The sequence below is a fragment of the Python bivittatus genome, unplaced genomic scaffold (genome assembly GCF_059951505.1).
Source record: "Python bivittatus isolate LINGU-HERP-01145 unplaced genomic scaffold, Pbiv_v1 ctg000020_np1212, whole genome shotgun sequence".
NCBI lineage: Eukaryota > Metazoa > Chordata > Lepidosauria > Squamata > Pythonidae > Python > Python bivittatus.
The window spans coordinates 84985464-85000064 of NW_028277030.1; the positions used below are offsets into that span (position 1 = coordinate 84985464).

Below are 14601 nucleotides of genomic sequence, written 5' to 3' on the forward strand. Positions count from 1 at the left end.
GTGTGTTTTTAATAAAATCTATTCCCTGAATAATTTCTTTTTATTTCTACTTTTAGGCAAAAAGAACAAACTTTAAGAAAAACAAGGAACCGAAACTAGAATGATTTCACAATCTCTGTATTTTTCCAGTTTGTATAGCTGTTCTCTATATAATCAAGTTAAATGATTTTTCTGTAGATAAATTGTGTCAGGTAAGTGACTTGATATACTAACACAGTAACCCTATTTTGTATCTTGAGTATGTGTGTACAAAACCTTCCATTTAGAAATATATTGATCCATAGATTTTAGGAAAAACAGTACCAGAATGAAAAGTGTTTTTAAGGGATAGCTTTCTATCAGAATTATATTCTCTGCTTTTATCAAAAACTAATTTATAGTTTCAAGGTGTTTGAGTTTGAAGTTAGCAAATTGAAGTAGAAGATATTTTAACTAGATCCTGTTTATGCTTCCCAACAGCATGTGTCTGGTATTAAAAATGTTAGCGGAAACAAGGAAAAAATCCTCTTATATCAAGCATTTCTCTAACAGTCAAATATTTGCAGATCAGTACAATTACCTTTATAGGCTTATAAAATTACTTGTGATATTATGCTTCTAGGAATTGTCCATGTGTAACATATTTTAGACAACTTCTGAAAAGTTGTAAATAGTCAAGTCAGCTTTGGCAGGGAGCAGTATAGGTAGGTCTTGGGTTATGATGGCAGTTGGGACTGGAATTGCCATGGCTAAGCGATGCAGTGGTAAAGTGCAACATCATGTGACCACACTGCTTAGCAACAGCAGTTCCAGCAGTCCCGGTTGCTGTCATTAAGCGAGGACCTTACATGACCGTGACTTCCTGCTGGCTTCCCCATTGACTTTGCTTGTGGGAAGCCAGCAGGGAAAGTCAGAAATCACAGTCACATGATAGCAGCTTGCTGCAATGTTGTAATTGCAATCCAGGTGCCAAGCGCCCAGATCTCAATCATGTGACCGCAGGGACACTGTGATTGCCAGAACTCTGAGGACCGGTTGTGTAAGTCACCCTCATACAGCACCATTGCAAGTTTGAATGGTCGCTGAATGAGTGGTCATAACCTGAGGACCACCTGTATGTGCATGCTGCCTTAGTAAGAAAATTCTGTTTATTGAACAGGTGTGCTGAGCCTTTTCTACATGAGAGACTAATACTCCTTTTTTCTCTGCAGTTCTCTTTTCCCAGTCATGCCTACATTAGAAAACATTCGTTCTGTGATACGTATGACTAAACACAGATTAAGAAGAACATGTACTCTGGATGAGATCAAGAAAGATATCTCTTTTTTACATCCCCCTCCAAATGGGGGTTGGGGTTGGGTTGTAGTTGTAGCTGCTGCTACTCATTGCTTGCTTGTCAGTGGATTTCATAGCGCCTTTGGTGTTTACATGCTGCCACTTCTTGACACATTTAAATCCAGTAACTCACGGATAGGTAAGTCATTGTCACATGATATATTAAGATAATTTCCAGCATAGCTTTGATATATTTGTACCACAGTTTTATTTTTCAATTATATCTTGCTTAACAGTCTGTAAGCAAGCAGTTTAACTTGTATACCAGTGCTCTTGAAGACCACAAGAATTAGAATAATTTACATCGGTGAAACATGCAATAATTAATTTGTTCTTATTTTTTATATGTTTAATTAAATGTATTTGTCTTTCTAAGCCTGGATTGGATCTGTCAGCTATGCTTCCATTATGATTTTTGGTCCTGTTTCTGGAAAACTTCTGGTGAAGTATGGAGCTATAAAAGTGGCGATAATTGGAGATCTAGTGGTCATATGTGGTCTAGTGTGTTCATCCTATACTCATGATTTACGTTTGCTGTTTTTTACACATGGAATCATTGTTGGTGTGGGATCAAGTCTGGCTTACACTCCAGGTAACACTTTACACTAAAGTCAAATTTAGTCACATGTTCTGTTTTCGAAAACATATTTTTGTTTTGCTTTTCTTTTGTGAAAGAAAAAATGTCATAATGTAGGCAGTACTTTTTCATGAGAAAATAATAACATTTTTTGTTATGATAAGATGTATAATTCACAAAAGTACATATTTAGAACAAGGTATCATTTATACATTTTAGTTTCCCAAAATGTGTTGGAAGTTGCAAAAAACTGAAAAATGTACTGTTTAAAAAACACTAAACAACAGAAGAGAATATGATCTTTTATCTTATTCAATCTCACTGTCTCTGATACTGTTTTTGTACAGTTTATTGGGTTTGTTCAATTAAAAACTTGCAGTCTAAAACGCACTGAAGATGTTACTTAGTGAGGTGATGAAATGTTTGCAAGAAAACAGCCAAGCTCAGAGAACCCCAAGGACTCCATAGTCTAAAACACATTTTGAATACGCCTTCACATTTTTGCAAATCATTACATAAATTGTTTTACTTTTATATGTGAACACAACAGTACACATAGAATACCTGATTCTAAAAACAGTTTTATAAATGGATTCTTTGTTAAACTGTGATATTTTCTTTCTCAGAGCTTATCATATCCATTAGGAGGGAACGGAAAATAAAGGATATATACATTTTTAAAAATATATCCTAAATATTATGGAAAGTTAATGAAAGTTGCATTTGTAGTTTACAGGGGAAGAACACTTAATTTGATAGGGCTAGAAAGTAATTTTTCCCTGCCCTTTATATTCCACTAAGAATTGATTATATCTTTTTTTTAATCATTAGATGTATGGATTCAGATTGATGCAAATCAAAGTCATCCTATAGGATGTACATTTTAGCAAATATATAATTCAGTAAAGAAAATACATAAGACAACTATTATCCTAACTCATACTGGCCACTGTTGTTCCATTGTGATCTACACCAGAAGTACATAGCCTCTGTTGACGGGTCTCTCAAGAGATTTACAAAAAGTTGTTACCATGTCATTTTTAATGAGAGTGAAGGAATTAAATAAATGACTGAAATGTAATAAGTTTAATACACTGTATTAGTTTTTAATTAAATGTAAATGAAGTCAAGTTTAGTTTGTCCTAACCTAAACTATTATTTTTTTGGAGTGTCTCATCTACCATCTAGCATGTGGCTCAAGGCTAAACTGGCTCTCAGTCCAAGAAATGCTGTGCAACCGTAACTTACACTAGGCTTTGGGAAATTCTACTCCTGGCTTCTTTTCTACAACTCCAGAATGCCCTCCCCATCATACTGTTAGAAAAGGGGGCAAAATGCCAGAATTTAAGACATAATGCTGAGTAATATGTTGATTTTTTGAGTTGAAACAAATGTAGTAGGTCTGTTAAGTCTGTGATAAGTTTAATATGCCTATTTTAGCCCTTTTCAGTTTACCTGTATTTGTCTTCTTGCTATAGCTGCCTAAGATGCATTGAGAGCTGATCAAGAAAGTCTCCAGACTTCTGGAATGATTTCTAAAGGGACTTGAAGGGCTAGGAAATGCCCCCCACCAAAACTTGCATACTTATAAAATTTCATCCTGCCCATTACAGAGGAAGTAAATTCCAGTTATTTCATTCATCAGGTTTAAAATAAGTCTGGCTTGCAAATGACCCCAGCATATGTGTTTTTAATACAATGCAACGGAGAGCAAGCCTCATTGACTACAAATAGTACCATCATTTTTTGCCAGGGCCAATGCAAAGAAGTAGCTGTACATGTAAACTCTCTCCTTTCACAGTTCTGTTTCTCATGATTAATAAGACTTAACACAGTGAGAAGTGACTGGACTTCAGTATAAAACAACTGTTTTTAATTATTGTATTTCTTTATAGGCCTGATAATGGTTAGCCTTTATTTTACTACAAAGCGCTCATTTGCCACTGGATTAGTGATGGCTGGAGGGGCTGCAGGAACTTTCGTACAGAATAAACTTCATAATTATCTAATTGAGAAACTTGGATGGAGAGAAAGTTTACGTGTATATAGTGGAATTCTATCCATATGTATTTTTGCTGGATTTGCATACAAGCCTCTTCAAAAACGTATGTAACTGCTTTGGGCATTTTTAATTAAATATCTCCTTTTCCATGGTGGGGGGATCCATATTTGGTAAAACAATAATACAAAATAACACAAAAAATAATTCCCTGCCGGCTTTTGAATTCCCCCAAACAGTAGACAAAATAGCACTCTCAGTAATAAATAAATAACAAAATGGGAATAAAAAGAAATAAGAAAATCCAACATTTGGGACAAATATTACAACCATGAGGTTTGCAATTTGATCCCAATCTGGGATGCAGTTTTTAGACTGAAGGCACCAATGGACCGTGTCATACAGCAAATACAAATTATGTAAGAGGTACATGATTCTTCTCAATAGGGCCACTTGTTGGCTTTTGTTCCTTTTAATAGAAGGGAAAAATTTGGTGGATGTCATTTATCCCTCAAGAATAAGAAAACTTGCACTTGCTTAAACTAAAAGGTGACCCTGCTTTATCTCCTCACCTTTTCATAGACAGCTTTCCAAAGTCCCTTTCTCATTTCATTTAAATAATGTGTTGGTAATACTGGGACAAATTTTTAATAAGATAATATGTAACTATTGACTACAGACAGAATTATATGTTACAAACACACTTCTACTCTTCCTAAATGACCTATTTCCTATCACCTGCTCTCATTTATGATTCTGTCTCCAATGTAAGTTGGGTTCTCAGCTGATAAGAATTCAGGAGAGGATTATGTAAATAGATACCTGCAAGCTCAACCATTATCAATAAAGACCGTTATCAATAAAGAGATCTGCCTCTTGACTGTTTATTTTATTTATTTAATAAATTTATATGGTAGCTTTTCTGTTCACAGAAAAGCTGTCACAAATTAATTAGGAAAGACCTGCCATAATGCTTTAGAAGATAAAGCCATTCCACTGGAAATAGTCTAGTTCCTGAAATTTATGCTCCCTATCCCTTTCATTTCAGTAAATCTTGTTAAGAAGATTATGGGTGACATGTGCCTGGAAAACTGAAAACAAACTTTTTGAGTTAATATCCCAGAGTTTATACCCCGTGACTGCACCTAAGCAACCCAACCCATTTCTTAAATCATCCACGCTGTTTGCTTCTAGGAATGCAGATTACTAATTTAAGTAGTTGCTTCAAGTATCTAGAACAAACTTCCTCAACCTAGGGAAAACTGAGTTGAATTGTAACTCCCATTATCCCGTCAGCCCTATAAAGTAGACCAGACTAAGAAACCAGTGCCATATAGGTCTAAAACTACTTTAATTGGAACAGCTATAGTAATAGAATCTTGCAAGTCTGAATGTGCTGTCTGAGATGTTTACTCAGATTAGTTTCTTGGAATGGATTTAAGCCACGCTTGTCTGATTGTTGCCTTGGTAGTGGCTCTTCCTCATGTTTTTCAAGGCCATTCCTTATGCCCTTTACACATCCCCACCGAGCATGTTGACTGGATTATGGGAATTGTAGGCACTAGGATAGGAGAAGGCTAGTGTGGTGCCTATGCATGATAAAGGAAAATTGTTCCTGCCACAAGGAACTGATTCTCCCTAACGGCCCTACCTGCTCCAGCATGTCCAGCGAGAAATGTTTGCATAGGTTCTTATGGTACACAAAATCATTCTTTGCAATCATCAGCCTCAAAATAATTGGTTAAACATCACACAAATCTGTTCTGTGCACATTTGTCATATGTTCTTTATGTGATTCAGGTTACAAGTAATTGTTTTATTTATTGCTTTCTAATGATGAACTTCATCAGTATAATTCAATGGCATTGTGAAAATAGTAGCAATGATTTGTTTTGTTTTTACTTTTTATTTTAAAGATAGAACTCATCCAAGTGTAGTTGAAAAATTTAAGACATCACCACTAAGAGGTTTTATAGTTGATTTAGGTTTGTGGAAAGATCGTATTTTTGAGGTATGGGTCAGTTCTCTTGGATTAGCAAAATTTGGATTCTACATACCTTTTGTGCATATGGTAAGTTGTAGTTACTTTTTTTTTTTACTTTTCTGCTATAGCTTAGAATGCTCCATATTTTTATAGCATATGTAAAGCATGTATATTCTAAATACATTAAGACATGTGGCTAGCATTCAATCTTTTCCAATGTTTTAATCCTTACTAAAATTTGGAGAAGAAATTGAGGGGCAGGAGTGGGCTACATCAACCTGGGTCAAATTGATTTATTTTTAGTAGGAGTAAGGCTGCAACTTGTGCATAATAGGTAGGTGGTCATTGCTAACAAGGGTAACTTTATTTCAATAGTGTCAGATATACCAACTGCAGTCTAGTCTGCAGTAACTTTCAAGACTTGAATAATACTTTCTGGATTACCTTTGAGGAATGTTTTTGTAAGAAAACATGGTGTCATTGCCTCAGGATCTAAATTTGATGTCCTCTTCATGTATTGGATCAAATCCCATAGCCCCCTCTCAGTATGATCTTTGGCTATGAATTATGGAGGCAGCAGATTGGAGAATGCTGATGTAGGCAATGAAGGTAGAAGGAGTATGAAATGTTTGGATTGTCAGTTAATCACATCTATTTCCTTTTGCTGACTGTTTGCATAAACCTTTAAACAAGTGTCACTTAAGCTTATACTTAATTACTGTTAGCTTAGTTATAACTAGTGTCCACCAAACACAGAGTACTTTTGAAAAATGAAATCTAACATGTTAAAAATAGCTGTTGCTTTTCTTACAGATGAAACATGCAGATGATTTGGGTATTCCATTGGAAAAAGCATCCTACATTATGGTAGGACTTGGAGTAAGCAGCATGATTAGTTGTCTTCTGTTTGGAAAAATTTGTGATATTGAAAATATTGACCGACTTTATCTTAATCAGGCATCCATATTATCTGTTGGTAAGTTTCAGAATAAGCTTCTGGATGTGTTTTGTCTGAGAAATCAAAACGTTTTAATATAGCATTATGGTTCTAGAAGCACCTATAGTATCACTTCTTGCAGATGTCAATTATGTCAGCACAACTGCAAGTTAAAGCTGTGCCTTAAGTTAATTGTTGCCTAGTTTTCTTGAGACAATATCCCACAGTCGCTGGTCAGCATGATGATTGGGAATTGGGGAAATGGAATCATAGACCTGAGGTGGATACTAAGTTGGGAGAACCTGACTTCCTTATGCTACTCCAGCAGAGGGTACTAGGTGTGTGGAACCAATGCATAGATTCCTCAGTATGGTGCATGGAAGACAACTCTGCTGCTTGAGAAACAGAAAATTCTTAGTAGGCAGAACTAAATTATTGGAAATTAGCAGTGGCAAAGCCTGATGATCATTGTTCTATCTCAGTTTCCATTACAGGGTTAATAAACATGTTTTGTTCATACTGAAGCATACTTCCTTCATGTTTTGTTTTGTTTTTCAGGTGTGGTCTACTTTATTATTCCTCACTGCACATCTTTTGCCTCTCTTGTAGCCATCTGCTCCCTTTTGGGATTTTTTGATGCAGGAAACTATGTTCTCCTACCTGTCCTTACATTTGATTTGGTGGGAGCAGAGAGAATGCCTGTTGCATGGGGATTTATGATGGCTGTCAATGCAATTAGCTGTTTTGGTCCACCCTTTGCAGGTAAACCAGTTAGTGTGATTGTGTGATTTTTCTGTACAGATACAACTGAACATTGTTAGCCTAGATAAAACTTTACTGTTAATCTGTCCAAGAACTGACTCTTCCTATGGCTTTCCTATTTCTTTTCTGTGTATGCCTGTACAGGTGGTCCTTGTTTAATGACCACTCATTCAGCAACCATTCAAACTTATGATGACACTGAACAAGTGGTAGTTATGACCAGGCCTCATATTTACAGCCGCTGCAGCATCCCACAGTCATGTGATCACGATTTGCAGCCTTCCCTGCTGGCTTCCTACAAGCAAAGTCAATGGGGAAGCTGGCAAGTTGCCGTCCTGTAAGGACCTTGCTTAATGACCTGCACAGTCCTTGCTTAACAATGGAAACTGGGGACTACCAGAACCGCCATCGCTAAGCAGTGTGGTCATGGTTTTTTTTGACTTACGACTGCTTTGCTTAATGATGGAGTTTCCAGTCCCAATTAACATAGTTAAACAGGGACTACCTGTATAACTTTTAGGATCAGGAAGGTATGTGCTGTGATTACTTAAATCTATTTCATACTGACGTGTGTGGTATCATTTGAAAGAAAATTCTGTTTTGGGAAAGGAACACAGAAAGTAAACAACATATTTGTGTTTCAGGTATAGTGTATGACATGTATGGCAGTTACACCATTGGCTTTGTAGTAACCGGGATTTGCTATATTGCAGCAGCTAGCATACTTGCTTTAATACCTTGGTTGCAAAGAGAAGCAGTTCAGTCAACGAAAAACTACATTAATGCTTCTGTATGTATCATAACCAATACCATAGTCCCTTGGCAATCACCAACTCCTTCATTAGGGGTAAGGAGTATTTGTTGATATTTCTTTCTCTAAACAATGAGATTCAGCCTTTGTGTGTGTGTGTGTGTGTTTGTTTGGTAGTGTGAATTCTGTGCCAGTCTGGTCTTGAGTAGGCATTTTATCACAATGTCCCTTTCACATTATTACTATTTCTGTTGAAAGATGGTAGAAAAATTAATATTAAATGTTCATCATGGTCTTTGTGATTTGCATGAACATGATGTGCCAGCTACACAAAGACTCATTTAAACATCTCAGACTTTAGAGATTTAGGCATGAATCCCTGCCCTTTGTGTGGTTCCAACTAATGTTTTAAAACTGCCTCAGTTGCAACATGTTTAGCCAATTTCTCCAGAGATTTGTTTCCCAATTGTGTTATTTTCTTTTTTGGGGGGTCATTTTATTCATTTTTGTTTGTTTGTTCCTAGACAAATGCAAAAAATAAATATGATTTCCTTAGGGTTTGCCTTTAAGGTCCTTGAAAGCCCTTTTGGTAAATGCCAGTAGTGGAGGGGTAACCCACCCTGAACATAGCTTATGCCCCTTTTGTGTGGGAAAAATGTATGATATACACTCTCACCAACAATATCAGATATCCATAAAGGAGGCCTGATATAATTACTTTTCCTGTCAGCAACTCATTGGAAACAGTACTTAAAAGCTGTTGAATCCATAGCATCTGAATGTCCAGATTGAGGCCTCAGTGCCTGTCTTGTCTGCCTCAAATACTGTACAGGTAGTCCTTGTTTAGTGTCCACAGTTGGGACCAGCAACTTGGTCATTAAGTGAAGCAGTTGCTAAGTGAAGAATCACACGACCATGATTGCACTTGCAATTTTACTTCAGCTGTCCTTTGTCTTACAGTGTCAGAAGGATAGGACTCCATTTGGCTGGGTGAGCCCACACAGCGGGGAAGGTTTCCAGAACTCAACTCATGAGGAAGCTGGGTAAAAGGGCAAATCTTATAGCCCCTTTTCCCCCACTTCCCTGCCCTTTGGAATGCTCACCCTCATGTTGGGATAATTAGCAAGAAGGAAATTAATGTTTGTATTTACAATCATTGGAGAGGAAGGAATTACAAGAGAGTAAGCAGGCACACAATGGAAATACATATAGAAAGGAATGTGCTAGCCCTGGCTGTTTGCTTAGGGTGCTGGGGGTTGCCTGCTGCTAAGGAGGCAAACAAAAGCTGAAGGTGTGAAACTGATTAAGGTCTTGTCAGTTTCAGGCAGCAGCTGTGAGCCAGCTAATTAAGGTCATAGAACTGAGCTTGTTATCTTGGGCTGTGGAGAAAAGCAGCTCAGGAAGAGATCGCTTATTTAGGCAATCTCTCTGCTCTGCAAGAAAGTGGGGGGGGGGGAGGTTGTAAATGAGGTCATTGGTCAAAAATTATTTTTTTATCAACATCCCAACTGCTAACAGTTACTGTCCAAGGCAGTCACTAAACAAGGACTATCTGTATATAATCTATCTGGACCAGATACCTGGCAACAGCATCTATTCAAGATTATTTATGAGCTTGAGTGGTTTCCCCAGTCTTGACATTTCCATGGAACAGAACGTAGTTCTGGCAGCCAGGGACACACCTTCCTACCCTGCTCTGGGTGGGAACGCCAATCATTCCAGACCCAACACCTGAGAAGAAAGCTAGGTTTTTCATGCCTTTCTGAAGACCAATAGCGTTGGTCTAATTGTACACTGGGGGGGAGGGGGAGGAGTTTATTCCAGAGAACAGATGCCATAGTGGAAAAGGCACACCTCCTGGGACCCATCAGATGGCATTGTTTCAAGGAAGTCACCTAAAGTGTGCCCACCCTATTAAAAAGTGTGGGATGAGCAAATAATTATTGGGGAAAGATAGTCCAACAAATTGCCCAGCCCTGTGCAATGTAAGACTTTATAGAATAGACCCAGGGCTTTGAATTGCACTTGGGAGTCAATAGGAAGCCAGTGTAGCTCACAAAGTAGTGGTGCTATTTGGTCATATCAAGGTGTGCTCATAACTACCCATGTCACAGCATTCTGAACCACTTGTAGCTTCCTGATGGTCTTCAAGGACAACTCCGTGTCCATCTTATTTATTTATTTATTTAATTTTATTTATTTATACATCACATTTATATAACTGCCCATCTCACACAAAGCAACTCTGGGCTGTGTACAACAATTAAAATAACAAGTGAATAAAAACAGGCATTATAAAAAGATAAAAGTTAGTATTAGAATAAAAACATCACACATTTAAAAAAAATAGATTTTAAAATATACAAACCCTACAGAGAAAGCAGAATATCAATTACAGTGGAGCCATTTAAGAATGTCTCCAGTTCCCAAGGACCTCCAGGCCTGATGACACAACCAGGTCTTGAGGGACTTCCTAAATGACAGCCGGGAAGGGGTGAGCCTAACTTCAGGGGGGAGAATGTTCCACAAGGAGGGAGCCATGGCAGAGAAGGCCTGCCTCCTGGGACCCACCAAATGCAAGTCCCTGGCTGATGGAATGCATAGCATACCTTCCCTGCCAGATCCAATGGGATGGGCTGAGGTGATTGGGGAGAGGCGGTCTCTCAGATAACCTGGCCCCATGCCATGAAGGGCTTTAAAGGTCAAAACCAGCACCTTGAATTGGACCCAGAAACAAACCGGCAGCCAATACAACTCACGAAGCAGAGGTGTAATGTGTGCTCTTCTAGGAGCACACATAACTGTCTGCACTGCTGCATTCTGCACCAGTTGAAGCTTCCAGATACTCTTCAAGGGCAGACCCATGTAGAGCGCATTACCGTAGTCCAATCTGGAGGTGACTAGGGCATGAGTGACTGTGAGTAGAGCCTCCCAATCCAGGAACAGGCACAACTGATGCAAAACAAAGCTGTGCAAAGGCCCTCCTAGCCACAACTGCCACCTGCTCTTCCAGCAGGAGTTGCAAGTCTAGGAGGACCCCCATATTGCACACTGGGTCTGTCTGGGGCAGCGCCACCCCATCCAACACCAAAGATGGTATAGTTCCAGAATTGGCAGGACCCTGAACCCACAGCCACTCAATCTTGCCAGGGTTCAGTTGAAGCCTGTTGTTCCCCATCCAGTCTCTCACAGCCTCCATACAACAGAATAAGGCATCCACAGCATCACTTATTTTGCCAGGGGCAGAGATGTATAGTTGGGTATCATCAGCATACTGATGATACCTCACCTTGTGGCGATGGATGAGTTCACCAGCGGCCTCATGTAGATATTAAATAGGAGGGGAGAGAGTACCGAACCTTGCAGCACCCCACATAACGGGCTGAGGGCAGGATCTCTCCTCCCCAACCACCACCGATTGGAATTGGCCCCAGAGGAAGGAGGTGAAAAACAGAATTTGAACAATGATCATGATAATAGATACAACAGACTTTTAAAATTAGACATATATAAATGTAATTGTCTTTACCTCAGAAACTTAATGTGAATTCAGTTTATGCAAGAGGAAATGTGTTCAGTATGAACTTCCTCCTTCATTGTCACTCAAAATCTGCCTCAGTGTTTTTTTGGTGGGGAAAAGCAAGTGATTACTCCCTTTGTCCACAGAATGGAAGTATGCTGTTGGACTCTCATTGTTAATATTATCCTTCATAATTTCATTTGTTTTCTTATAGAGTATTTCTTCCTCATACACAAAATCTATGCTATCTCCTGAACAAAGTACATCAGGCCATTCTAAAGGATTCAGCATAAAGTCCTTTAAAAGCATACTAAAGTCAGATGCAACGTCATTTAAAAGTGGGACACTGAGTCCGCAAATTACCTCAGACAAAAGGGGTTCTGTGAGTACTGTGGAATATTCAAGTGATCTCCAGGAACACGGTGAGAGTACAGCTGAGTGGCAGCAAGACCTAGGCAAATCAGAATTAACATCTCTTCAAAGTCTAACTTCAGACTCCTTGATCCAGGCAGAACCCATTCCACACAGAAAAGAAGATGGTGTGTCCTTGGATGAATATGAGGGAGATGAAGAAGAGCAAGCTGAGATTACAACAGAGGTGAGGCCTGTGCAAGAGCTAACAGTGCCAGATGCAATATTTGTGAAAAGGGAAAGGTCAGACTCTAAACAGATGGAGCGCATTCCCCACAGAAAAGAAGATGGAGTAGCTTTCTTGGATGAATACGAGGGAGATGAAGAAGAACAAGCTGAAATTATAAGTGAAGTAAGGCCTGTGCAAGAGCTAACAGTGCCAGAAACAACATTTGTAAAAAGAGAAAGGTCAGACTCTAAACAGATGGACCGCATTCCCCACAGAAAAGAAGATGGAGTGGCCTTCTTGGATGAATACGAGGGAGATGAGGAAGAACAAGATGAGATTACAACTGGGGTAAGGCCTGTGCGAGAGCTAACAATGCCAGAAACAACATTCATAAAACAGGAAAGGTCAGACTCTAAACAGATGGAGCGCATTCCCCACAGAAAAGAAGATGGAGTGGCCTTCTTGGATGAATACGAGGGAGATGAGGAAGAACAAGATGAGATTACAACTGGGGTAAGACCTGTGCGAGAGCTAACAGTGCCAGAAACAACATTCGTGAAACGGGAAAGGTCAGACTCTAAGCAGATGGAGCACATTCTTCACAGAAAAGAAGATGGAGTTGCTTTTTTAGATGACTTTATTAGTGATGAGGAAGAGCATTTGAGATGCATGCCCTCTACTTCTCACAGAAAAGAAGACAGGACGGCATCCTTAGAAGATATTGATGACCCTAACAGTTGTCAAAACCAGCTTCAAAGCACAGCTACATTGAGGCCAATGGAAGATGTAACCAAATCAGAAATGACATCCAAAGAAAATAAAACATCATTGAAAGACTCTGAACACCCTTCCCCATAGAAAAAGCAATGATGTGATATTTGCTGAGGATGAAGTTAGCAATTTACCATCACAAGAGAAGAAATAATAAGAATTCATTAGTAATATTAATAAAATTTGATCTACATCTGTATGACTTACTGGTAGCAACTTCCTTGTGTTATATTGTATACTTTTTTGATGGCTGATTACATACCTTTTACAAATAATTGTTTCTAAAATAATTAAGAAAATAATTGTTTCTTAATTTTTCATTATTTTATAACTTAGGTATACAATCAATTCGAAAAGAACTGGATTCCCGGCAGATATTAAAACCTTTTTGTCATTTTGCTGCTTTTGAAAATTAAATGAGCCCTTAAGTTGTTTATACTTCATAGTTAGGCTGAGACTAACAACCTATGCAAGAAGATAAAATATGTAGCTCTCCAAGATTTTCTGCTGCTGCAAAATAGGACTGTATATTCTAAGTGAAAAATTTTGTTCATCATATTGTCCACATATCCAGCTACTTGTTCTTAATGCTGAGAGATTAGATGATACAATATTTTGCTGGTTTCATGATCAATATAGTGACAAAGCAATGTAAAGAGACCGAACAGTAATGTATACCTGATTATTGTTTAGAATATGTTTTTCTAACCTGGTCTAGAATGTTAGATTAGCCACCTGATAATATGTGTATTTAAAGAAATGATGTAATGTGTTTGGTTGCTATCAGTTCTTTATTACAGTACTGATAAGGGTAAAGGCATATTAGGTACTACCCATTTCAAAAGCATGACTGTTCGTGAAAAAGGAATTTCCTGCAAGTAAACAGAACTGGATCATATCAGCATGGGAGATAGTTGCACAGTGCCTTGAATTCTGGGGAAGAGAGATTTGATAGTCATGAATTAGATAAATGACATATATGCTTAATCTAAATAGAAACCAGACTGCTATTTCAATTCTTCAGAAATATGAAAGATACCAGAATGAGCTTATAGGAGCAATCTATTAGGTCTTCATGTAGTTATTTTTAGAGAGGAACAGTTACATTAAAACTTTGGAGATATATAAAAGATACAGAAGTGATCTGTATTGTAGTTACAGTATATGTATAGCTAATCAAAATTAAGTCCTGGTGTTTTCAGGAATATTTATTTTTAGGCTATTATGTTCAGCAGATATTGAATGAAATGTGCTTCAAGAATTACTTGGCTGTGTTTACGCAACATGCTTTCCATGTTTACTGAGTGAACCAATTTTCTGAATTTGCACAATACTTTGAACCGTAAAATAACTGAATAGGTTGGGTTCATAAAATACATGAACTCAACGCTCCCTCCCAGACATTG

General features: G+C 38.1%; 1 protein-coding gene across 1 annotated transcript; it reads left to right on the top strand.

Annotated features, from left to right (window-relative positions):
* The first annotated feature begins 1206 nt into the window (after window positions 1–1206).
* On the top strand, window positions 1207–13282 carry LOC112541713 (uncharacterized). Its single transcript, XM_025172401.2, has 8 exons — window positions 1207–1453; window positions 1691–1906; window positions 3787–3996; window positions 5807–5961; window positions 6688–6850; window positions 7370–7573; window positions 8218–8420; window positions 12059–13282. Exons 1-8 carry the CDS (start codon window positions 1207–1209, stop codon window positions 13280–13282), a joined length of 2622 nt encoding a protein of 873 aa, XP_025028169.2.
* The last annotated feature ends 1319 nt before the right edge of the window (window positions 13283–14601 follow it).

Bases quoted from the DNA above. Each gene is read 5' to 3' on its own strand.
- LOC112541713 (XM_025172401.2), top strand. From the start codon at position 1,207: ATGCCTACATTAGAAAACATTCGTTCTGTGATACGTATGACTAAACAC. The intron at 3,997-5,806 runs GTATGTAACTGC...TTTATTTTAAAG, and splicing joins ATACAAGCCTCTTCAAAAAC to ATAGAACTCATCCAAGTGTA. The intron at 8,421-12,058 runs GTAAGGAGTATT...GTTTTCTTATAG, and splicing joins CACCAACTCCTTCATTAGGG to AGTATTTCTTCCTCATACAC.